Below are 22967 nucleotides of genomic sequence, written 5' to 3'. Positions count from 1 at the left end.
ACAACTCCCGCTACATCTTCAATAATCCCCAAAATGGTCTCCAAATCCCTAATATCCGCCCTTTCCGCCGCCTCATTATTCGCCTCAACAACAACCGCCCTCCCCGCCCGCACACACTGCCGCTGCACAATAATATCCCTACCACGCGACCTACCACCATCCTCCTCCTCCTCAGATCTCACGTCCTCCCCATCAACACCCCTCGACCTCTGCACCACCCTCGGCCCCGAACTAGAAAACTTCCGCCACTCCCACCCAGACCTCTACGAAGCCTACATTTCCACCGCCGCGGCGCCACTCCATCCATCGCCAACGCACGACGCAGAGCAGCCGCTGTCGACGACGGTGCTCTTGCAGCTAGCAGCGCGAAACGGCTTCCAAAACCTCGGCGTCATCCTGCCGAGTGCGCCGACGGAGCGGCCGCGCGAAAGAATCGTGTGCAGGGGCGAAGACGAGCTCTTCTCAGCGTATCAGGACAGCTTGGTTACGCTGCTGGCGATCCAGGTCGTGGTGGGCCTTGCCGTGCTGGCGTGCATTGCGGAGGCTGTGAATGTAGGGCTCCGGTGGTACGTCTCGTCGCGTCTAGCGCATGCATCAAAGTGAGCTAATACCGGAGACAGCATGTCTGCGCAACCCCGAGACCATCATCCACTCTCAATAAAAGCCCCGCTGCGGCTTACAGGCGCGGAAAAGCGGCTCCGCGCGTTCACTGAGGTGGAAGTCGTGTTCAGCCCGGGCGCGGAGAAGAAGCTGCGTGTCTACGCGTCGCCGAACTGGGTGCCGAGGCCGTCGTCGGCGGAGAAGAGAGAGTTCGAAGCGTACAAGGATGAGGATGAGGACGATGAGCTGAGTAGGCCGGTGATGTGAAAGCGCCATCGGATGTGTTTTGCTGGCTTTTCATTGTGTATATTTTGGTATGATGCGTTCAAGCGACAACGGACTGAACTGGACTGGGCTGGAAGCCCTTTGTATATATCTACATATGTGAATACCCTATGGCAATGTCTATACATGAACCAGACTGACAATTCGAGTGGAGAACGGAGTGCAGAGGCAGGGGCGGGAGTATAAAGAAATTCCTCGGGAGAATGGGTGTCGAGAGAAGAAAAAGGCCTTTGGGGAAGCACGTTCAAACCTAGCGAAGCGAGGCACAAACCCTTTGAATTTGATAATCAGGTTGATCCGGTGTAGAGGGCCCGTGTGATGAGAGAGTATGTCGCTAAGGCGTTAATCCATAAATGTCGCTGGCGAGACCACCGGAACCCGCATCTTCATCGCGCTCACCCGCTATATGGTGGTATATATACATCGGAAGAAGCGAAATACAGAGAACAAAAGCAAAGACGCCACCCGGGTTACCTTCAGCATCATGATGAAAGCCGCTGGGGTATAAAACGGGGAAGGGAAAAGGGTCGCTAGGGTAATACAACGGAGAAAGTCGCTGCTGTCTATATCTGTAAGGACGCTTAGAGGTTCTATGACATAATAGGAAAGCGCAGTCATTAGGGTATCAGGGCGGAATAGTCGCTGGGCTATGTAGCCGGGAAAACAAAGGTCGCCGGCGGGTATCGATCGGGAAAGAGGTCGCTAGGCAGACATTGTGTCGCAAGGGAAATCGCATCGGAATTGGGTCTATGTTCGCTTTTGATTCGTATCGGTCGTAGCACGCGGATGTGCATGTCAAACATCACCGGTGATGCTGAGCTCGGAAGAGGATATTGTGTTGAAGGTCGTGCATTAAAGCTCGTAAAGACATAAATGAGGAATACAGGGTTGTCGAAGCGGCCGTAAGTCGGAATGAAGGTGTGGCGATCGAAGAGTACGTTTCCGTCGTCGTCGATCGTGATAGTAAAGGACCGATAAGCTGTCGAGACATTGAATCGGCAAATTGACAACTCCATACACCGAAAGGCCAGGGCGTGATACGGAGGGAGGGAAAGAGGTCGGGCTGATACGGGCATCCGAAATCGCAGACGAATTGGTTCGTGTACGTGAACGTGAGCACTCATTTCGACGAGGACCCCAGAGGTGTCCAGTCGGTAGAGAGGGCGAGTCGTGGCTTAACCCATGACAGTGTGCCATCCCATCTCGTTCATGACATCGATCCAGAAGGCATTCTGTCCGTTGTCCTGCCGGCGCCAGACCTCTTTCACGAGCTCGATCATCTGGCGCAAAGGCTTAGCGGGCAGGCGCATGGAATACTCCTGCATGCGCCTGACAGCAAACTCTCTCGCCTGCAGTACTCGGGCGTCGTTCGCATAGATGTCAAAGTAGTCAACCGATGACACGAACTTGAGCTCAGAAGCTGCGGTGACGAGCAAGATTGGTTGGATGCAGATAGTTCCAGATGAAGACGGAAGTGACTCAATCGCTTGCAGGATATGCATGGCGAGGGAGTTGATCCAAAGCTTGGTATCGGTATCCTCATACGGCGTCTCAAAGCGCGGCGTCGGGAATTCGAGATCAAGACTGTCAGTCCAGGTGAAGTTGTCTGTTCCAAGACGCTTGCGGAGGATTGAAGGGAAGACGCGGTACAACTCGAGGAGGCCAGCGCATCGATATGCCTCAGCAATGACAACGAAGTCATGCTTGGGAGTCCTCTCATCCCCGATATCAGCCAGCTCCTCTGCTAAGGGATACTCCGCAGCGAGGAGGTCTTCCTCCAAGGTCGCAGCATTGAGGAGATTCTCCTGTCGCCGGCGAAAATCGACAGTCGGGTTCATATCGAGCATTCGTTCCCTGCGGACCAGTCTGCCCACTTCCGCGAACAGGATCTGGATCGTTGGGGCGATGCCCGTCCATGGGTGAGGCACAATCTTCCCATCTTTCTTTCGTGCAGCAGGAATGGCCTTAGACGCTCCTCGGCTGCGCAACCCAGAAGGAGCGAAGGTCATGGAGTCCTGGGTGACGAAACCCATGAGCATCTCCCAGTAGATGAGCGACTCCTCGAAGAACTGGGTTTCGCGTTGGACTTCCTCCTCTTCGGAGCTGCTGAGGAGCTTGGGCAGGATCAGGCTCCGAGCCGTGGTCAGGAACTCCTCGCCAAGAGCGCTGCTCTCGTGCCAGCACGTTGACAGACCGAGCAGGATGATGCTGAGAAACGTCTTAGTGCAGCTGGCTTGGCCACTCTGCACAAGCGGGAGCTCTTCCTGCAGGCTATCAACAGCCTTGCGCTGAAGCTCCATGCCCACGGCACTCATATTAGGAAAGGTGTTGGCCAGGTGGGCAGCTGCCATCGACTGGATAGCATAGTAGACGGACGGAGTATCTTGGAATATACGGCCGATGGTAGTCCTGAAGGGATTGAGAACAGAATCGAAAGCAGAAAACAAGGCGCACACGTCCTTGAAATAGTGCTGAATGAGAATGGACTCGACGTCGTCCACTGTCTTCACAGAAGGGGAAGGGTTGGGAAGGCGGTAGAAGTCAAGAAGGAGCGACCGGGACAGGCGAGGGCTCACCAGCGTTGTGCCTGCAGCATCTTCTTCTTCTTCTTCTTCGTCTTCAGGAAATTGCACCTGGTCCAGGTCTAGGCCAATGTCGTCCAGTGGTCCAGGGTCAATGTCGAAGCCCTCCAAGGCGTCGAAAGTGAAGTCGCCATTCTGGTCTCCGATCGCGTTGATGAGGCCATCCAACAGCAACGGATCAAAGGCATTGAGATCCTGAAGGAAAAAAGGTTCGGGGAGGGGTTCGGGTTCTGGGGGAGACGACTCACTCCCGAAGGTCTCGGGCGACGACGAGGTCTGGAGGAGGACAGGAGGAGTGTCAATGGCAGCAGCCGGCGGTGTTGGCTGACGAGAAGCATTCTCCCGGGCGGGCTCTGCAGGCTTCTTGCTGGTAGGAAGCACAGCAGCCAGAGCTTCGAAGCCCCGCTCGACATCTGGGGGTAATGTGACTTCGGTCACCTGAGGGGTCTTGGAGATGACGTCGGGTTTAGGCGACGCATTCGTCGGCGACGAGCCGAACTGGACGGTCGGCTGAAAGACCTCATACTTGGTCGACCATTTCAGCGTCTTCTCATATCCAGGGCAAGGAACGTTTCTCTTCTTGCACTGCAAGCAAGAGGGCGTGGTCTCGTCGCATTTCAACTTCGCCACTGTTAGCGGGGCATCCACACGACCAGAAATGGGGGTGGGAACACATACCCTCTTGAGCTTGCATCGGCCGCAACCATTCCTGCTCTTCGTCTTCTTTGCTTTGAGATCTTTGGATGCAGCCTTCGCCTGGACCAACGGAGGCATGTCTCTTAGTAGCAGCTGTGGGGAGCAAACGGGGGTGCTCGCGCGATGGTGGAGTGAGGAGAGTTAGTGATGGTTGACGTTGCTTGCGGATCAGGCATTTCTAAATGGAGGGCGGAGGACAAGGCTGCGACGAGCCGATAGGAGCCGGACCGATAGTGTCAGGGCCCACGATAAAAGCAACTGATAGCGATGCGTGTGTTGGGTGGTGCGTTGTGAGGGCAGGCCAACGTTCACGCCGAGCTTCGGAGGGGTTCATGGCGAACGATCTAGATTTGCGCCGCATCTGATTGGCGCACCTGATAGCGAGCAAAGCTCGAAAAAGCTCCCACTCTTGCATGCTACAGCTACGCGCAGCCAGCAGCCTGCCGCGACGTTCCTCCATGTCTTCCCATGTCGATTGAGGCCCCCGTTCCCTCACAGCATTATTCAAAGGACACAGGCAAAGCCCAAATATACTGAAGCCCCCCGTCCCGAGCTCCCAACATTCCCAACATCGCTCAGGATTCCGTTACCCAAATAGGCCTAGCGTGCCAACCGACCGCCCTCGTGGCTGCATCATCGCGATATCGCGGCGCCAACCATGATCAAGGCATTACTGCATGGATGCCCTATCTCGTACCTGGCTGCTTGAACCAGACGTTGCGGTCTGGAGCTGCCAGCTACACTCGAGGAAATGCCGTCGCTATGCGGTATAATGCGACGCTACTTCCTATATGTGACGCACCAGCCACATGCGCGTCATTGGCCCCAGCAATAGTGTCGCGGTGTGGCGTTGTTGCTGAGTCAACCAGCGCGCCATCAGTCTGCGCGACGGCTATCAAAGCAACTCCGCCATACAGCGCAACATACAGCTATACCTATGTCGCAGAACTATCTACCACCACACCAGCATATTACACCGCCTTCAAGCTTCGCAGATCCGCCTCTAACGCCTCCGCCAATCGACGAGAAGCCCTTCGGGCAAGTCCGACGGGTTATCGCACTTTTCAAAGCCAAACGAGCTGGAAGGCACACCGAGCAAGGCCCGTGGACAGAGTTCCAGCTTGCGCCGGGAGAATACGATGAGCTAGAGCGCCAACTTGATCGAGACGAGGCGCTGTCAGGATACGTAAAGGACAAGATACGGTGCGTGTGCTAAAGCACGATAGAGGGGTTGGCTAACGGCAGAGATACACAGGTATGATTACAACGTAGAAAGCCGTCGGCTTACCGTTCGCATGCCGACCGGACTGCATGAGCTCTTCATTGACGGGGTTGAGGACGCGATTCGAAGTCAGCTGAAAACAATTCGTAGCGGCTCGGACAGGGCGGCCCGCTTCGCACAAAGAGTTCGCCCAGCCCGTTCGACTGAAATATACTTTCCATTTGACGACGCTCCGGGTAGCACAAGGTCAAAGTGCGAGCCAGACGCCTCGTTTTGGCACCGTGACGCAGCATGCCCTGGCGTCATAATTGAAGTCGCATATTCGCAAAAGAGAAAGCGGTTGGGCCGGCTAGCCGAAGACTATCTTCTGGATTCAGACGCGAACGTACAAGCTGTTGTCGGCCTGGACATTTAATACGGCAAGAAGGGTTCGCGCAAGGCGGCCTTGTCAGTGTGGCGGACCTCTGTGTTCAATACTCCTGATGGGAACGAGCTGCGCGTGGTGCAAGAGCCTGCAGATGAGGTATGCTTCTGTGTCAATGGACTTTCTTACTCTACGACACCTAACCTTCCTATAGACTTTCCGTGACGAGGAGGGAAACCCTACCGATCATCCAGGCTTGCGGTTGCACCTCAGCGATTTCGCCTACGAAGAACTGGTGAAGGATGAGATTGGGGATCAAGATCCGGAATTGATCGTTTCTACCGAACAGCTTTGCCAATACCTTACCGCAGCGGAAGTCAAGATACACCAGAGGGGATCGCTCAGCAAGGATCCGCTCGCCCCTGGGATCAAGAAGAGGAAGCGGTCAGAAACTCCTTCAGAAGAGATTACCTCTGCCGACGAAGCAATGTACGCTGAGGAGGAGAAGAGGGCAGCGAAGCGCATGGCAGGGGTTGATCCTGATTACCAGGATGGGTAAACCAAGAGCTCGTTGGAGTAAAAGCAGCTGGCAAACTATTGTTCCCGTTCGAACCTCCACCGAATCGTTCTCAACGAAATAGAAGGCGGAAATTCGGTCGTCAAAATTTCGAATGATGCTGTTGTGAAATGCGGGTTGGGGTCACCAAAGAAGAGTCGGAAAGCCAAAAACGAGCATACACCTTGATCGATCAAACAATAATCCCGCGTTCCACGCGTGTATCGATTTTTCACGTCCGGGAACATCGGATATATCGTTATGGAGTTCATTGACGGAGAGCCTTTAAGTTCCATGGAAGATCCCGGGACCTGTGCCGATATTGCCAAAGCACTGGCTCATTTCGCGCAAATCCGGAGCGATCAACTGGCGAAGATCCTGTTGATGAAGGCATGCACGCCCTTCGGTTGAACTATGTATTTCTGGGAGGGAGCTTATTAGCCGTGCCGCGCCGGAGCTGTGCTTGGAGATGAGGGAAGGGTGGATCGAGCGGGCCTGATTGTATAATAGAGTGAACGCACCGAGAAGCGCGTGGTAACACTCTTAGCCGCTATGATCTGCAGACGGCTCGCGAGCACTCAATTGGAGAGTGAAGAAGTGCCAATAGGCGGGATTGGTGGTTGCGGTGAGCTAATCGGGTTGCAACTGCGGGTGCCAAGGCGGCTTATTCAGCTATAAGTAACACCGCAGGATTCGTCCTTCTAACGACGTCTTCTCACACCCCAATCTGACCACGTCTCTCACACCCCAATTTGGCCACGAGCACTTTCTCTCCTCGTGCAGGGAACTGAGCTGCTCCTGCGCGAGCTCGAGTCACACCTGATCTGGTGCCACCGGGCCACGGGGCCACCACCTTATACCATTGCCGCGCCAGCACCCCGCCAGCACCCCGCCAAAAAGTCCACCACAATCGTCAGGTGCAGAAACACGTCGCTATCCACCCTGGAGGTGTTCAACGTTTTCTTCAGGTAAAGTGCCCCTATATTTCTCAACAACATTTAATTAAGACTTTACGTAGGCGCTGCGCATATCATGGATGACGATCCTAGCCTCCCTAACCTTTCAACAAAGGGTCTTGATTGGCTTGGGGTTGGGGTATCGGGCATTGTATATGCTCTAGATGAGCACACCGCCGTAAAGGTCGCTCCTATATGGGACAACGACGACGCCGCTACCCGCGAATCTCTTCAAGAGCTCCTCATCGAGAGATCTATATACGAGCGTTTAGGGTCTCATCCTCGGATATGCCAATACTTCTCTTCTATTCAACGGGGCATTCTTCTAGAAAGATTCGGAGACCCGATCCGCAAACATCTGCGGGCACTCTATGAGCAAGGGAAGACTCCGTCACGCAAACAGGCCTTAAAGTGGTCGTATCAACTTGCCGAAGGAATCGCGTACCTCCACCAAAAGGGGGTTATACAAGGAGACATTGGCTGTCACAATATTCTTCTAAAGGGCGACGACATTAAAGTATGCGATTTTAGCGGCGCCTCAGTCGATGGAAAGCCTCATGGAGTTCGCTATGAAAAACGATCTCAGCGATGGGGCGATGCCGAGGAGAATCCTTCCATTGCGAATGAATTGTTTGCATTAGGATCAACCATCTTTGAACTATGGACCACTACGCGGCCTTATGAAAACGAAACCGATAATATAGTTGAGGATAACTACAAACACCACCGCTTCCCAGACGTCGAGAACCTTCCCGTTGCCAAAGTTATAAGAAAATGCTGGCATGGCACTTATAGCTCTGCGGATGAAGTTGTTGCCGATCTCACACTATGCTTTAGTTAGCATCTTTCCAATGCTTATTCTAGCAGCATGGGTCCAGCTGACTTAGGTGGTGTCCTCCCTATATGTCGGCGTACGACTAGGCATATTAGCTAGGCGTCATGGACAATATATCGAGGCAGCCTTACTATTCTTATCTTTAGTCGCTCATTTTTGAAAACAGGACAATCACCACTTTTTTGGGTAGAACCAAATGCCGCTCGAGGAGAAGGACCGCGTCGCGACAGTGACGATACGTGCCCTCAGGATTTGGTTTAGAACAGAGGTAATAGACTCGATTAGGCTCCCTAAGGGCTTATCAGAATGTAGATCAAAGTTTATCACAGACTAAAGGAAGCAGCTGAGAATCCACCGACTCTTACCAGACGGGAAAGCGACCATAACTGCTACGATATAGCATAGCCGTAAGTTGTGCGAGGCAGGAGGCAGTCCATGAGCCTCCCGTCCTCTCCTGCTTCGAATACAGTGGCATCTACAGTGCTTGATTAATGGTAGAAGTGCTCGGGTTGTGCCAAGCCGGTATTTCTATGGCGTATCATGATGGCAAAATCATTTACCGCTTTTCCCGCCCTATTTGATCCGAACTCCACACCCAAAAGCTACGCCTGCATTGATCCTGGCCTTCCCAGGTATCCTCCACGCGGTTGTTTAGCTAGCCATTTCATGTCTCTTAATAGCTGCCTTTATGGTACCCCACTGCGCGTTGTAAGCCTCCAATTCCTTCGTTTTCCTTTCCGCAAACCCCTTCAGTTCCTCTTCCGCAATTGGGATGCTTTCAAAATCAGGATGGAGACTGCAGACAGCCTTCCAAGCCGTATTCTCGGCATTTGTGAAACAATCGTACATCAACTCGTGGAACCAGAACGTGCCGTCCGTCAGAGATCTGCGCATTTGTGCCGATAGTTTCCTCGGGCGCTGTCTGTCGCTCCCAATTGCCAAGTTGTCGCTATCCCCCTCTTGCTGCTGAAGTTCATCGAGAAAGAGATCTAAGCAAGCTTTGTATCGCTCGAATTCTTCACCATTTGGTGTAGGCCACTCAGTTGGCTTCGTGATAAGAAGCCAGCGCGGTGCTGAGCAGAACATCTGATACGGCGCTGCATATGCCCACTCCCAGTCTATAACCGCGAGTATTTTCAGGTCCTTCGCGTTATTAACGATTAAATTCCCGTATCGGAAATCATCGCATAACAGCCTTGGCGACATTCCGTGGTACTCCTCGTTCACAAAGCGTGGAATAAGAGTGTTGAACTGATGGCGGAACTTGTACTTGGCTCGAGCGTCGTTGGCATTGTCGACTGAGTTGGGCTGCTTATACAGTTGCTCTAGGTCTTGCTCAGCAACGTACTCGAAGTAGTCCCTTGCGGATGGAAATGTTGTTGAGCGATTGCCTCGACATCTTCGTTAGTACTTATAAAAATGTAGGTAGAATCTACTCACCCCCAACTTTAACTCCCCCATGGGCTTCAATTTCTTGCATCTTTAGCGTGAGCGGCCCCAAGTCTGTGTGTATACTCTGGTCATCTCGAATGCATAGAGATCCAACGTGGGGGAACTCCAATTTCGAAAGCTCGAGGTAGAATCCGGCGATCTGGCTGTATATCGTGCGGAGATCCGCTTCGCTAACGTTCGAGCTTAATACCGCCTCATCAGGACTTTGTCGCCAAAGGTGATGGAGGGATTTGCCGCCTCGGACGAAGTCCATGATAATGAATGGTCCCAGTCCTAGCCTATTTTCCTTTGATAGTCCCCACGAATGAACTTTAGGTACTGGGATGCTAGTTTTTTCTCGGACGAGGCGCATAGCTGCGACCTCGCGACGGAGCTTTTCATCCCCGTCCATTACTTTACCAGGCATAGTAAAACGTGCAAGCCATTCTACGCCATCGCAAAAGCGGATATGGCAGCTCCGGTTGAAGGAGCCAGAAAACTCTTCAACTATTTCGCTCGATAGGTTTCCTGACCGGAAAGAAGAGACCCAACCGGGAATGTCAGACCTCCGTGATACGAATAACCTGGCCCAGCCATAGCATTGCACGAGGTGCTTACGCTCTGCTATCTCATCCCAGTCCATGCTAGAAGGGGGGTTAGCATGTTTTGCTGTTAGAATGAACCGAGGCGTATACGTAGAGGCCAGGAACAAATGCGTGTGCATTAGAAGATGAGATGAGAGGTTACATACACTCAGTTCTGTGCCTTGTGCCGCTGGACCTATGCGTGTGAATCCTCAAGTGGGCTGAGTAATAGGAGGGTGGTGGGTGTGATGGACCTTGTCCGTTCACGGTGAGCCCCACAAGTGGCTGTGCAATCTTGCAGCCTTCAGAGGATTTCTTCAGCCACGGAATCTCAGAACACCGCTCCTCTCTAGATTACAGTCTACACTTTTTTTCCCCCTTGCTAGCACCGCGCCTCCTGTTATTCTTGCGTATATTTCGCGTTATATCTATCCTCCTATGCTAGCAGCCCTGCGACGTCCAGCAACACGCGCTCTCTATCTAGCACCCGCCTGCAACCCTGAACGCGTGCGACGAGATACGAGCGGCTCCGAGCATACGATAGACTGCGTCGACACTCTCTGTACGCATGACTGCTGCCATTTCATCCTCGAAACCGCCGCCGTCCTCTACGCGAACCCGCTGCTCCTTCGTGCTGCTTCTAGCGCCCTCCTCTACACAAGCGCGCGAGAAGAAGACGGCTTGCCAGGTGGAGGTTAAAACGTTGGCCATACCTATGCAATAGTCCAAACACCTTATAGCACTACCGTTCACCACCCAAAATATGCAGTCACCTCCCACAGTGCGGATCCTTCCCATGAAATTATAATATCACAATCATCATTATGTACAGTACATCATACTGCCGGTAAGCTTTTCCCACTCGCAGCTAGTTCGCTAAAGTCTGAAATGTTGCCATAATTGCATTGAAACCCTACCCCCTTTGGAGTCGCTTAAGACCAGAGCTCTTGACGCAATATCTGTATCCATACGTATTCGTTGAGGTACCAGTCCGATAATATTTCTCTCACCCACTCGTGCCAATCATCATCCCACCGACCACTAGCGGACATGGCGGTTGCAAACTCCCAATAGCTTGGATACCACCCAGAAAATTCCCAATCCACGATGACCACCCCGTCCGAGGAAATGTAGGTGCCCAGCTCTAGAACTAATGTCCTTGTGATATTCGGATGTGGATTGCGCATAAAGAGCTCGCTCTCCCTATCGACTTTGGGCATGTGCGGGAGTTGCTTCTCAGCGGCGGCGTCACGCTGTTCGGAGGTGAGGCGGTGTGTGGCCTTGTCCCCCGCCCTCAGGAGACCGACCCATTGCTGACGGGGGTCGGAAGCTCCAGGACGTGTTGGAGGTCGCGCTGAGAGGAGGGCATGCGCTTGTATTGTATCGCAGTATTACTAAAGCAGAACAGTTCTTTAGCAAACGTGGCGGAGCACAAGGAGGCGGTTATTACGCTAATCTGCAAGATAGGAAACAAAAACATGCGGTTGGATTCGTGGGTTGCGAGAGCGTGCCACTTAGCATTTTTCGGGAAATGTTGTTGACCGGACTGCAAACGCCGGCGCAACAACACCTCAAACGACAAACACAAGTGTCCACCCCTCACCACACTCTTCACTTTCCCTCCGCATGTCCAGCACCTTGTCTAGCTGCGATTCTAGCAGACTCTGGACTCCGCAAACCCCTTCACCACGTTCAACTCCGCTGCTATCTGCGGATAGCTCACTGACCAGGCAGCCTCGCCTCACCCGCCTCTCCGAAAGCGCGACCACAGCCCGTTCTCAGACACCACAAACCAAGCGACGTCAATCGCCCTAGCTTGCGTACACGAATACGAACCGTCTCTCGCCGTGGCGGGAGAATATCGCAAGGCAACGCCTTCCGAAGCCGATGTACCTGATGCTCCCGAGCCTGACCCAACTCTAAATCTTGCTGCCGCGCTCGGTCGCTCGGTCGCTCGGTCCTCCAAAACAATGGCTTCGAAGACCTACCGCTTCCTTAGCGCAAACCAGGTCCAACGACTCTATACAACGTACATAGCCAACACCTCTCCGTCGCAACCGGCACTGTTAGAGTCAGCAATCACATCGCCGATGAACATCAAACACTATGGTGGCCAACAAGATCTTTTTGTACTGGCAGGGGAACTGGCCACGAAGATCATGAAAAATCATGCGTTTCCGGACGGCAACAAAAGGATAGCTCTTGTCGCGGCTGATAGGTTCTTAAAAATGAATGGATACCGGCTCCAGCGACTCCCACTTCACGAGCAGAACAACATAGCACTTGAAGATGCTCATGTTAAGGTTGTGGAAAACAAGATGTCGGCAGAAGAATTAGGCAAATTCTATGCCTCGATCGCAACTGCGATTGAGGAGTGGACTCCGGACATTATAGCTTATCGAAATGAAGCTATTGAGTGCTGAGAAGCGAGAAGCGATTGAGGAGTGGACTCCGGACATTATGGATTATCGAAATGAAGCTATTGAGTACTGAGAAGCGATTGAGGAGTGGATTCCGGACATTATGGCTTATCGAAATGAAGGTACTGAGTACTGAAAAATATTTGAGCCCTCTCCTTAGTTCCATTGTGGGCGTTGGTACGCCATTGTGTGATCGCCTAGTAAATAGACCTTGTACAGAGTTACATGTCTTTGAGTTTGTCTAACGTAGGCTTTAGTTCATGCCAACTTGCCAGAGACTGCTCCGTAAACCAAGCTGGAGAAAAGTAAGCAACCATAAAACTCTATATATGGATACTTACCATCAAACGTCCCGTCCAAAGCGATCGTATGTGTGACACCAAAGAGATATAGTGTGGCGGAGCTGGTTTTGGCATCTGACCTGCGAGGGAGCTGATGATAGATTGAAAGTCGTAGATATGGAGCCGATTCTGGGCAAGGCTTTAGCGAGGGTAACGAGTGTGGCATTGGGATTACATACCGCAAGTGAAGTCTCTTCTATCGTGGTTGAATTCCAAGGACTGCTTGTCTTGGGGAAATGAAGACCCGTTGTGCTTGCAAGCTGCTTTTATAGCATCACCAACATCTGTCGGCACAAGCACGTATGCTTCATGCTCATCGCCGACTCGAATATCGACTTGGCGTTGACATGGCCGTCCCTGAGGATCACGGGTGACGAATTCTGCAGTTTTGCTGTAAAAGCTGCGTCGCAAGAAATGTTTTCCAAGAGTGGAGATGCTTGGCCGTATCCACCGCGTAGGCATGAATGAGATAGGATGCATAGAGCAGTTGTGTGGCGAAGAGTAGAAGGTCAGTGGTGGGGTTGTCCGGAGATGAACAAGGAATTGCACGTAAACGTTCGTTGGTCCGACCGGAGAAATGTTTTGCCGTTCTCGCGAAATGATCTGTGGCCCTAGCGATAGGGCACGCCACAGGAACACCACCTTACCTCGATCCCAACATTGAGATAAAGGCTGGCCAACAACACATCCTCACAAATACCCGCCGCAGCGGGTCAGCTACGCTCTGTACAAGCGGTGGCAAGACCGTTAAATACGTATTAACAGCTCCTTTCGAATAGTCTCGCCGTTATGGCTGCATTGTCCCTTTCCTCGTGCTCCCTCGATTCAATCCAAGACCAGCTGCGCTCCTCCTAATCCAGCACTCACCGTATCACCACTCTGGCCCCTGACTGCACCAAAATCGCCCGCAGACATAGCTCCATGAAGCGACCCCGCGACGCGTCATCATGCGAGACGGGTAGCTTTACTTCCCTGCGCAGCTCTAGCGTAAACAAAAGACGGCGCAAAGACGATTACTCTCATCTAGGGTAGAGTGCGTTGCACACTGGTAGCGTGGCTGTGTCTGAGTGCATTGTCTTGGCTGCGGCTGGGCGCGCAAAACGGATTTCCCTCCAATGTCGCCATTTGGTGAAGGGATACTGCGCTAGATGCAGCTGTGTAACCACATAGGCGAGCGTCTACCAATCGTAACCGACCACATGTTCCTAAAAGCATGATTACCCCTCTCTCACCTGATGCCGAACCAGCCGCTAAAGCCTTAAGATTACGGTCCGGAAACTCGCCCACCTCATCCCACAGATTCCTGTCGGTGAGCTCATACACCATGGACAGTGCAGACTCTGCGGATGGCTCACCCCTATTTCGGCGATTCAAAGATTTCCTGCTCAAGGATGAGTCGTACCAAAGGCTGTGCTCTTTGCGAGACAAGGTACAGTCATTTTCTATTCACAGCATCACCACTAACAATCAGCAGGGCTGGAGTGCACCAGGTGGAAATGCTCACTTCCAGGAACGCCAGTCTAGAGCTATTTCTTTGAACAAGAAAGCCAAACGACGGATGTTCGACATGATGCGTACCATTGCGAGGGAAATGGACCACGAAACTGGCGCATATGCTTTGGCGAACGACAAGCCGAAGGTTCTAGACCTATGTATGGCGCCCGGTGGATTTGTAGCATACTTCCTCGAGAGGTTCCCAGACGGACATGCGGACGCCATTACGCTGCCTGTAAAAGAGGGAGGTCATCAGGTAGTCCTACCTTTTGGCAGCCGGAACGACCATGTGCACGTCACATTCGCCGACGTAACAATGTTCGCTGCCGAACTCGGAGTCCAGAGTATCCCAAAAGAGCATCCAGAGGAGCAAAAATTACTCGCGATGTGGCCATACTCGGAGCATTCCTACGACCTTGTAATCTGCGATGGACAGGCATTGCGGACGCAGAACCTAGCCGAATACAGGAAGATGTGCGAGCAATCACGTCTGTTCAACTCCCAGCTTGTGCTCGCCCTGAACAGAGTTCGACCCGGAGGAACGATAATAGCTCTTCTTCACAAGTCACACAAGTGGCGTACATTCTCTCTGCTTCAGCTGTTCAGCAAATTTTCGGACATACAACTATTCAAACCTAAGAAGTTTCATGCCGAAAAGTCGTCTTTCTACCTTGTCGCGAAAAATATCCGCCCGAAAAGCCAGAATGCGATTGACGCGGTCGGGAAATTTGCACGGAGTTGGAGTCGCGGTACATTCCCAGACTCAATTGGGTCGTCCGAGGACAACGACAATGACGATCTCAGCGAGCAGGAGTTTGAGCTGCTATTGGAAGACTTTGGGGGTAAATTTATGCACCTCGTGCGGCCTGTGTGGGAGACCCAGGCGACTGCCTTGGCCAATGCCAGCTGGATGGGCGCGTCCAGCGACGTCGCTCCTGCTGATTAGGTACTATGACTCAATCCACCAATAGCAGTGCCGCCCGCGCATCATGCAATCTCCGCTGAGCCCTATTCACCTCGGAAGCTCCAACAGAATGCTCGACTGTACGTCTAGATAATGGGGCTCAGAGCAAAATGAGTGGCTCTGATTAGCTAGGACGGGCAGTCCTGCGCCGAACGATAAGACCTGGGCTATGGCTTTGCGAGTTGATGCACCGCTCGCAAAAAGCGAACACCTATCTTTTTGCTGCCAAACCCATCTTGGTGTCATTCGTGCATTCACTGGTGGAAATATGTGCATCTATGAATCAGACACGCAGATGCTTCGCAATGTTAAGTCCCACATGCCTGCACCCTATAGCTCACCCGTGTAGTCTATATGAGGAGTTTCGACGCAGGTAACAGCAAGGGAAAATTCCTTCTTGGCTTTGTGGGAAATCGCCGGGAACTCAGCCGTAGCTTGCTGGAAATCGTCCTTCAGCCATAGGAAGAACATGCCACATCTGGTTGGGTCTGCAAGTTTGTGCAGGTTCACAGGCCCGGCACTTATCGCTCGCCCATTCCAGCTGATCTCCATTGAGAAACCTCCACGCAGGCAACAATGCGGAGGTAGAGCTTAAGTGGTAGAATGGCCCGTCCAGATCGGTTTAGGAATACCGTTCGTTGCAGCCTGCAGTCATGTACTGCCGCCAAGATCTATAAGCAGAATAGCCTAACCAAGATCCGGCAACCCTGCCATTCCTATCCAATGGGGCTATATACACGTATACCCTGAGGAGGTGTCTGCGTTGCTCCTGTATATATACGCACCCGGATTGGCTGAAAGCAGAGTTCTCTACCCCAGAATTAGCCTAAGCGGCGCTGTGCCGCAACATTAGGTTCGATCGTCTGGTCTTATTCGTTTCGTCTCACCATGCGTCAAATACTGATCAGTGTATCGCGGTGATGGCGCGTAAGAATTTTCTCGTCGCCGCGGAGAGTTCATTGGCTACAGAGAACAAGGCTAGCTATCCTGCTGCCTTAGTTTCTCTGTATATAGCTCTGCTACGGCTCATTGGGGGACTCTTATCTAAACGTTTGCCGTTGTCCAATATCGAAGTTCACACCAGTAATACTCAGTCCGAAGCTCATACCATACAATTTACCAACCCCCTTTTAACCTTGATCGTAAGTACTCCCAACAAGTAGCATCAAATGTCGAAATTTGTCAGATATTTAACCCAGAGAAGTTGATCGGGAATCATGTCTTCAAAAATTCCCAGGGGCGTCCTTGAAGCGCTAGCCCAAAAGGTTCGAGAGAACCCACAGACACTCAAGAACCTGGTGTTGTCGGACTCTACGACTTCAGTAACGGCCGTCAAGACCCAAGATCTCCGTTTTGATGTGCACAGAAACACCCAAAAACCCCGACATGGCGACCAGGATCATTCAAGCCAACAGCGAAGCACAAAACAATGCCGTCAAGAATTTCATCAGAGGGAGGACCGGTGGCCACAAAGGGACTCACCAGATAATTGGGGACAAGATCAGGTTTGGTTTGGGAAGCTACTTCGATGCTGAGGCTGTTGCACGCGCTATTGAAGGGGAAGGCGCGGGTGGCGGTGAAGCTGCAACTACGGCTGCAATCGGAGCAGCCACGGCAGGTGCAACGGGATATACATCTTCACAATCAGGGTGGATTTGGAGCGAGCAATATGGCCGATATTACCGCACGAAAAGTGATGGAACTACCGAATGGTGGCAGGCACCCGCAGCTACATCGGACGGGGAGTGGACGTATAGCCAAGAACATCGTAGATACTATCGCATCAAGGCTGATGGAGCGTATGAGTGGTACTAGAGCTGGGATTGGAGGAATTTGAAATTGTTTGGGTGGTGGTCCAAGTACTACGGGGGCATGTTCACACGTTTCCCTCGTATAAACGCCCGTATGAGCCATCATTCTTTCATATTCGTTATTCATTACACGTTTCTCAGGCAGGACAAGGCCTACTACGGGCAAACCGTTAGTACACGTAGACTTGAATTGCAAACTGCTTTGATATATATAACCTACACGAGCAAGCACCCTAGACTTTAATTTGGCAGTGTATGATGCGAATCCTATTTGCTTGAGCCAGCAACATTAGAAGGAGGGGCACACATTTTCCGATAATTTTCGCATATCATAGCGAAACCATTTAGAACTTCGGTTACGGTTCGCGCAGTCCTGAACTTGCGATCATTATGCTATTGCGAAGTGTATCAGACAATTGTGGCGATGGCAGAAACACACTATAACAACTAAACCCCTGTATTCACGAATCTTGGTCTTGGTATGGCCATACTCGTGAGTACAAAACTTTCTGCGACTCAGATTCAGCCATATTAACAAACATCTCCCTGACGGCATTGTTGATACTTAAAGCCCGGTCGTAATTTTCTCGAAGGACCATGCCGCCCAGTGGAATCAGGTTATCGGTTTGAAGTTGGTGCAGGACTTCTCCGAGGCCCTCTATAAGCTCCAATTCACTACTGTGAAGCTCCAGTTCCTTCTCCGTAAATAGTATGGGACAATGTGTCGTCGATGGTCCAATTTCTTCCCATCGAGCGGCTATGTGTATCAAGACGTGACGGAAGGAAAACACGTCATCCCTGTTCCAGGCGCCGCAGAGCGAAGAGAGGAGCTCGGCTAAAAGGGAGCGATTGTGTACATTCATTGCAGTCCACCGTTGCCCATTCTTAAGTTTGGTGAGGCGTTGATAATGGCTGAGCAGATCTGCAGTCTTGTTTGGATATTTTCCTACGTCGCCCTCTTCTGGCGCAGCGTCCAATTGGCCATGAGTGGTTCTCGATCCGACTGGAAGCAGCAAACGTGGAATACTGTGCTGGAAGAATGGCTCAGATACCGAGGCTGACTGCCAATCAATGATGCAAGTTATTTTCTTCGTGTCTGGGTCAACGAATATGTTATCGAGGTGAAGGTCTGGATGCGAGAGCGATGTTCGCAAAGGGGGTGGAGACAGATGGGGCACGTGTTGAAGGTATCGATCCAACAGTGAAATGTACTCGTCAGGAGATTCTGGCTCCTCAAGAGATCGGCGAGGATTTATTCGGGGCCTTGCGTACGCGTTCGCTCATTGTGTCTCGTTAATTCCCATGGCTGCCATGTAGGACAACGGACTGCTCCCTTCTTAGGTCAGCAGAATACTCGGCTCAAAGTGGTGTCACATATAACTTACATGGACCTCGATCCAATACCATCGTAGCTCTATCGTCTTCCCACAATCTTGCTTCGGTTAACGGACCAAGCGCAAAATCCTCTAGCAGCGCAGGATCGGGCTCGTTCGCACGGCCGCCACATAGTAGAGGCTTGGCTTCTAGATCATACGCCGGAAGACCTTTCATTTCCAAATCCTTCTTGTAGTAGATGCAGCCGTGTCTCCGAAATGAAAGCGACGTCAGCTCCGTTTCGAAGTCAAGGAGCTGAGTCACAAGGTTGAGTCGTGATTCTGTTTGCCACTGATACCAAAGGCTCTCTAGCGGCACGCCCTCTGCCTTCTCCTCAATGATGTACTCGGCACCAACTAGGTTAAGTGGGTCCGCAGAATACGTGCATACGCGCGAAATGGGCAAATTTAAGACGGTGCGGAGCTGATCCATAGACGTCAGCACTTCTGCATACCAGGTGTAATGGATCACGTACAAAATGTCGTGTAGCCACTTCAGAGGCGGTCGTGTAGAAAGCTGGACCAGCATTAGGATTAGGAAGTCTTGCCAAAACTTCCACTCCATTATCCATAGTCGTGATAAACGCCTTGTTGTATTGGCCTTCTGTGCATTTCAATAGCTTAACACCTGCGAAAGCTAGTTAGATTACATTCTTCTGAAGCTTCGGGATCGGACTTGGCATTGCATCTTACAAGATCTAGCTCCGTTGCCAACGGCATTGACGGTGGCATCAAGGAGAGCAGAGATGTTGAATTTGCGATAACGCGCCGCAAGGTTTTCGGGTTCGTTGCATCTGGACGTTGTTAATTCGCTTGGTCAAATGGAAATGGTCTGCACCTACAGCCACCGGTATCGAGTGTATCTGTAGAGCTCTTCTTCTAGTATTTCTTCCTCTGTGGTACGAGCTGAGCAAGAACATTCCTGTACCTCGGAATAAAACCTGTAGCTTGCCCGAACCATCGTCTTTTTGCTTTCGAAGGACGGGCATTGCCAAGGTACTCATCGCGCGGCGAAGGCGCCGTCGCTGATAGTGCCAGAGTTCGTTTCTCTGAACCGCCTTGAGTGTGGAGCTCAATCTAAGTGGGTTGAAAATACGGGAGGTGGTTTTCATCGCAATGCGTTGTTGAGAGCTTTGATGACTTCCGAATGTGAAACTCGATGCGGCGGCGAAGACTTCGGAAAAATATATTTTCCGCTCCGTTGGTATATCGGTTAAGGTAGGCCCTCTTGGCGCCCGTTTAGAATGCACACACCGAAAAGGCCTGAGGAGATTCGCGGCGAAGCTCTGATTCTTCGTAGTTTATTTGGCGGCTTGCCCGAGCGGAACATCGTACCGGTGAAACTGGGTAACGACTGGTGCTGTTACTGTCGTCAGAGCGTCGCTGATCGTCCGCCATGAATCCGACACCGCGACGGCAGCACCCACAGACCCACCGGGAACCCTCGCGACCGGATGACGCGCTTGCTCTCAATAATGCTCCCTATGCGCAGAGTCCGCCGGCGCCGGCCAGCCCGACTATGCAGGCCAGTTCGCCCACTCCTCGCTCGAGCCCTCGTCCGATAAGACGTCGTTCTCCCTGCGCCGAGCTTCCGTCCGCCGTGGCGAGTGACAATCCATATTTGTATGAGCAGACTAGAGCGGTGGAATCGCTTGGGTTGTAGCGCCCGTGGGAATGAGCTGCGGGAGTCGTTTTCGAGACGGACGAGGCGGGCGGGGCGAGGCTGGCTAATCAACGAGCCATCCGCAGAGGACGGCGGAGTTGAACGTCGGGGGAGAAGTGTGCGGGCACCAGATGCTGCTAGAGTCGCAGCCAGGCTAGTTGCTGAGCATGCGGAGCGAGAGTAGAGAGTAGAGGGGTGTCTGAGGACTCGATTGTTTGCTGCTCGAGAATGTTGTTAGGTCGGTGGGTACTAATTATCGCTGGTCGCTTGTGCATGGCGACGAGGCGCGACGGACGATCCCAGGCTTAGTGCCAAGCCGGGTCGATCCCACAATCGATACCAATGAACGCTGTCAAGTGCCCCGCTGCTGCCTGCTGCTGTCTGCTGCTGCCTGCTGCTGCCTGAGATGCCGTCTTATACCTCCCGCTCTAAGAAGCTACCATCTCTTGAGAGAAGTCGTGCTATTGTGAGCTAATAGACAGATCATAACAAGTGTTAGTAGGTGTTCCTGTTCTCTCCGTCATCAAGCTTCAGCTTCTAACTCATGTCGTGTCCTAGAAACCCTCCGTACTTCACCAGCATGTGCGTTCGAGAAGTCTATACATACGTATACACCTGCGGGCACACGAAGATCGACTATAAAATCTTGCCATGTGGATCACCGTGCACCACAATCCCAGACCGTCATATGGGATCTACAAGAAAGCGTGTCCCATGTGATGCATGTCTTGCATAGAGTTCGTAAATACTTCTTTTAGTAGAGAGAAAATCAATAACAAAGTGCAGCATATTTCAGATTGTCTTGGTCATAAAAGCCCTTTTTTTTCTCGTTGCGCCGGAGCAGCCAACTAGTAGGGGAAATGGGACGGTTTCTACGGTAGTTAGAGTATTCGAAATCAAAGGAGAGTTTGGAAATCAGTTCCCCATTGCTTGCTGCTCCAAATATACAAGGTCATGAACCACTTCCTCAGCCCTTGCATATTCCCTGTTCCAGCATCGTAGAATCATCCTCCCACAGACAATATCATTAGTCTCAGGAAATTCCAGCCTTTGGTAGCGCTTCTCCACATCTGCATCTGACAGCTCAGGGTACGGTTCGATCCCGGACATTATCGTATACATCAGTGTGCCGAGCGCGAATATGTCCGAAACTTCATTTGGCGGACTAGTCGCTTCCCGTGGGAGAAAATACCGAGCGCTTTCCATGGCGTAGCCATCAAGTTTTTTAAACGTGCCTTGGAAATCTGAGAGTAAGACGTTTAGTTCGGCGTCTAGTAAAAGGTTGTTCGTGTGAAGATCGCAATGGATGACTCCCTTAGTGTGAAGGAAGGCGACGGCTTCAGCAGCTTGCCGGCACCATCTCAATCGAAAGGCCGTGGATGGTGCAGGATTTTTGCCCAGGTGATCAGTAACGCTTCCCTGGCTTGCGAATTCCAGTTTAAGCCCATCTTCTGTAATGCCCAAACATCGGACAATCCTCTCATGATCGCCAAGAGCGTCATAGATAGCCTTCTCGACGGCAAGATTCTCCATACCCTCGCCCTTTACTAGAGGATACTTAAGGACAGTACCATCTTTAAGTAATCCTACAACACTTGAACTACCCGCACCGACACGCTTAATCACTCCAGGTGGTGTATACTCTTGAATATATCTGAATGAGTGATGAGGATTCTCAGGGTCTTGTGTCCAAACGTTGTATTCATAAGGAAGAGAAGCGAAGGCCATGAGTGATGGTCCTCCCGCCGCGCGGTTGCCGTGCTATGGTGGTCGTGCAATAGGGCTAGGTCGTGCGAAAGGTAAGATCGAAGTCGTTGAGGTGGGCTGGCGAAGCGATGATTTAGGGGTGGAGGCGGCAGTGGACGAGATTGCGGTCGCAGAGATCGTGGGGACGTTGTTTTAGAAGGCGGATCGGGGAGGATGCAGCCAGAACTAACGGCGACTAGGTTCGCTAGTGTCGAACCCGCCTTCCTACGCAAGAATTGGCGATGGAAGTTTATGACCCTGCGATAGAATGGCGACCTTTTGCCGTCGACGCGACGATGTTTCGAATCGGTGCGGGACGGGAGACGATGGTATGTGGGGAACTGCGAATCGAGACCGAATGGGAGGGCGAACGGGGGACATCAACGAATCGATATAAAGAGTAGCGAGTCTCGCCGTAGAGAGAGTTATTGCGTAGCGAGGTACGAGCGGAGCAATTACAATTTAGGTTCGCAGAATCGCTGGCTAAACTTTAGTTTCTAGTTTAGACGAAAAAATTACCTAACGTACTTTATCACCGAAACCCCCCACGATTTCTTGGCAAGGAAAATCAACAAGAATCTACGAGGTTTTCTTAAATAACTAAGCAAAACCTTAATATTTTTCTATAAAAATTTATATATATATTCTCTATAGTATATTATACCTTATAGTAAAGTTACACTAAGATATATTACGTAATTAAAAAGCTATACGTATTTAACTAACTTTTAAGAAAAAATCTAGTTTTCTTCTAGTAATATACTTTACTAGCAAATGCTCTACACTACTAAACGCTCTAAAAATACTAAGCTCTTACTAAATACTACTATTTTAATTATAAAGCTCTCTATAAACGCCTAATTAACTTTAGATAAATTCTAGATATAGCTTATACTTTAGACTATTTAGTAAAACTTAGAGCTAAGCTTATAATATACTATAGCTCTCTATAATATACTATAGAAGAAAGTCTACTATTAATATAATAGAGTAACTTAAAGACGTAAAAAGATATCTAATTTAATAAAGCTTACTATAAATAAA

The 22967-nt window shown here is 51.3% G+C and overlaps 12 protein-coding genes across 12 annotated transcripts; 6 read left to right on the top strand and 6 right to left on the bottom strand.

Moving 5' to 3' along the window:
- Positions 1-33: 33 nt before the first annotated feature.
- On the top strand, positions 34-1150 carry BU26DRAFT_585383 (uncharacterized protein; the record flags this gene model as incomplete). The annotated part of the gene is made up of 2 exons (XM_033834631.1): positions 34-566; positions 621-1150. 2 exons carry the CDS (start codon positions 34-36, stop codon positions 865-867), a joined length of 780 nt encoding a protein of 259 aa, XP_033676834.1. The 3' UTR covers positions 868-1150.
- Positions 1151-2060: 910 nt separating this feature from the next.
- On the bottom strand, positions 2061-4241 carry BU26DRAFT_535210 (C6 zinc finger domain-containing protein; the record flags this gene model as incomplete). Its single annotated transcript, XM_033831257.1, has 2 exons — positions 2061-4088; positions 4146-4241. 2 exons carry the CDS (start codon positions 4239-4241, stop codon positions 2061-2063), a joined length of 2124 nt encoding a protein of 707 aa, XP_033676833.1.
- An 859-nt stretch (positions 4242-5100) lies between these two features.
- BU26DRAFT_511227 (uncharacterized protein) lies at positions 5101-6308 on the top strand (the record flags this gene model as incomplete). Its single annotated transcript, XM_033827278.1, has 4 exons — positions 5101-5366; positions 5419-5770; positions 5813-5908; positions 5964-6308. 4 exons carry the CDS (start codon positions 5101-5103, stop codon positions 6306-6308), a joined length of 1059 nt encoding a protein of 352 aa, XP_033676832.1.
- Positions 6309-6944: 636 nt separating this feature from the next.
- Positions 6945-8477, top strand: BU26DRAFT_170936 (kinase-like protein). Its single transcript, XM_033820273.1, has 2 exons — positions 6945-7273; positions 7324-8477. Exon 2 carries the CDS (start codon positions 7338-7340, stop codon positions 8100-8102), a length of 765 nt encoding a protein of 254 aa, XP_033676831.1. The 5' UTR covers positions 6945-7273; positions 7324-7337; the 3' UTR covers positions 8103-8477.
- A 101-nt stretch (positions 8478-8578) lies between these two features.
- BU26DRAFT_468602 (uncharacterized protein) lies at positions 8579-10337 on the bottom strand. The gene is made up of 3 exons (XM_033825294.1): positions 10279-10337; positions 9537-10171; positions 8579-9487 (listed from the first exon to the last, which is right to left on the bottom strand). Exons 2-3 carry the CDS (start codon positions 10168-10170, stop codon positions 8748-8750), a joined length of 1374 nt encoding a protein of 457 aa, XP_033676830.1. The 5' UTR covers position 10171; positions 10279-10337; the 3' UTR covers positions 8579-8747.
- A 706-nt stretch (positions 10338-11043) lies between these two features.
- BU26DRAFT_401220 (uncharacterized protein) lies at positions 11044-11220 on the bottom strand (the record flags this gene model as incomplete). The annotated part of the gene is made up of 1 exon (XM_033822804.1): positions 11044-11220. A coding segment is annotated over one exon (177 nt), but the record flags the coding sequence as incomplete, so codon positions are not given.
- A 739-nt stretch (positions 11221-11959) lies between these two features.
- On the top strand, positions 11960-12661 carry BU26DRAFT_170918 (DOC family protein). Its single transcript, XM_033820272.1, has one exon. It carries the CDS (start codon positions 12082-12084, stop codon positions 12532-12534), a length of 453 nt encoding a protein of 150 aa, XP_033676828.1. The 5' UTR covers positions 11960-12081; the 3' UTR covers positions 12535-12661.
- Positions 12354-13489, bottom strand: BU26DRAFT_524963 (uncharacterized protein). Its single transcript, XM_033830393.1, has 3 exons — positions 13052-13489; positions 12873-13001; positions 12354-12826 (listed from the first exon to the last, which is right to left on the bottom strand). The coding sequence occupies exons 1-3, from the start codon at positions 13332-13334 to the stop codon at positions 12753-12755; spliced, it is 486 nt and encodes a 161-aa protein (XP_033676827.1). The 5' UTR covers positions 13335-13489; the 3' UTR covers positions 12354-12752.
- Positions 13490-14212: 723 nt separating this feature from the next.
- Positions 14213-15552, top strand: BU26DRAFT_468595 (uncharacterized protein). The gene is made up of 2 exons (XM_033825293.1): positions 14213-14301; positions 14347-15552. Exon 2 carries the CDS (start codon positions 14431-14433, stop codon positions 15310-15312), a length of 882 nt encoding a protein of 293 aa, XP_033676826.1. The 5' UTR covers positions 14213-14301; positions 14347-14430; the 3' UTR covers positions 15313-15552.
- Positions 15553-16307: 755 nt separating this feature from the next.
- BU26DRAFT_524962 (uncharacterized protein) lies at positions 16308-16892 on the top strand. Its single transcript, XM_033830392.1, has 2 exons — positions 16308-16472; positions 16535-16892. The coding sequence occupies exon 2, from the start codon at positions 16548-16550 to the stop codon at positions 16863-16865; it is 318 nt and encodes a 105-aa protein (XP_033676825.1). The 5' UTR covers positions 16308-16472; positions 16535-16547; the 3' UTR covers positions 16866-16892.
- A 710-nt stretch (positions 16893-17602) lies between these two features.
- BU26DRAFT_535204 (uncharacterized protein) lies at positions 17603-19246 on the bottom strand (the record flags this gene model as incomplete). Its single annotated transcript, XM_033831256.1, has 5 exons — positions 17603-18420; positions 18469-18474; positions 18527-18871; positions 19038-19134; positions 19208-19246. 5 exons carry the CDS (start codon positions 19244-19246, stop codon positions 17603-17605), a joined length of 1305 nt encoding a protein of 434 aa, XP_033676824.1.
- Positions 19247-20963: 1717 nt separating this feature from the next.
- BU26DRAFT_524959 (kinase-like protein) lies at positions 20964-22372 on the bottom strand. The gene has a single exon (XM_033830391.1). The coding sequence runs from the start codon at positions 21903-21905 to the stop codon at positions 21093-21095; it is 813 nt and encodes a 270-aa protein (XP_033676823.1). The 5' UTR covers positions 21906-22372; the 3' UTR covers positions 20964-21092.
- Between the last annotated feature and the right edge of the window lie 595 nt (positions 22373-22967).

Source organism: Trematosphaeria pertusa (genome assembly GCF_010094035.1).
Source record: "Trematosphaeria pertusa strain CBS 122368 unplaced genomic scaffold BU26scaffold_22, whole genome shotgun sequence".
Lineage (NCBI taxonomy): Eukaryota > Fungi > Ascomycota > Dothideomycetes > Pleosporales > Trematosphaeriaceae > Trematosphaeria > Trematosphaeria pertusa.
Note: the sequence above shows the minus strand (reverse complement) of the source record. Positions and strands in the feature narration are given on the sequence as shown.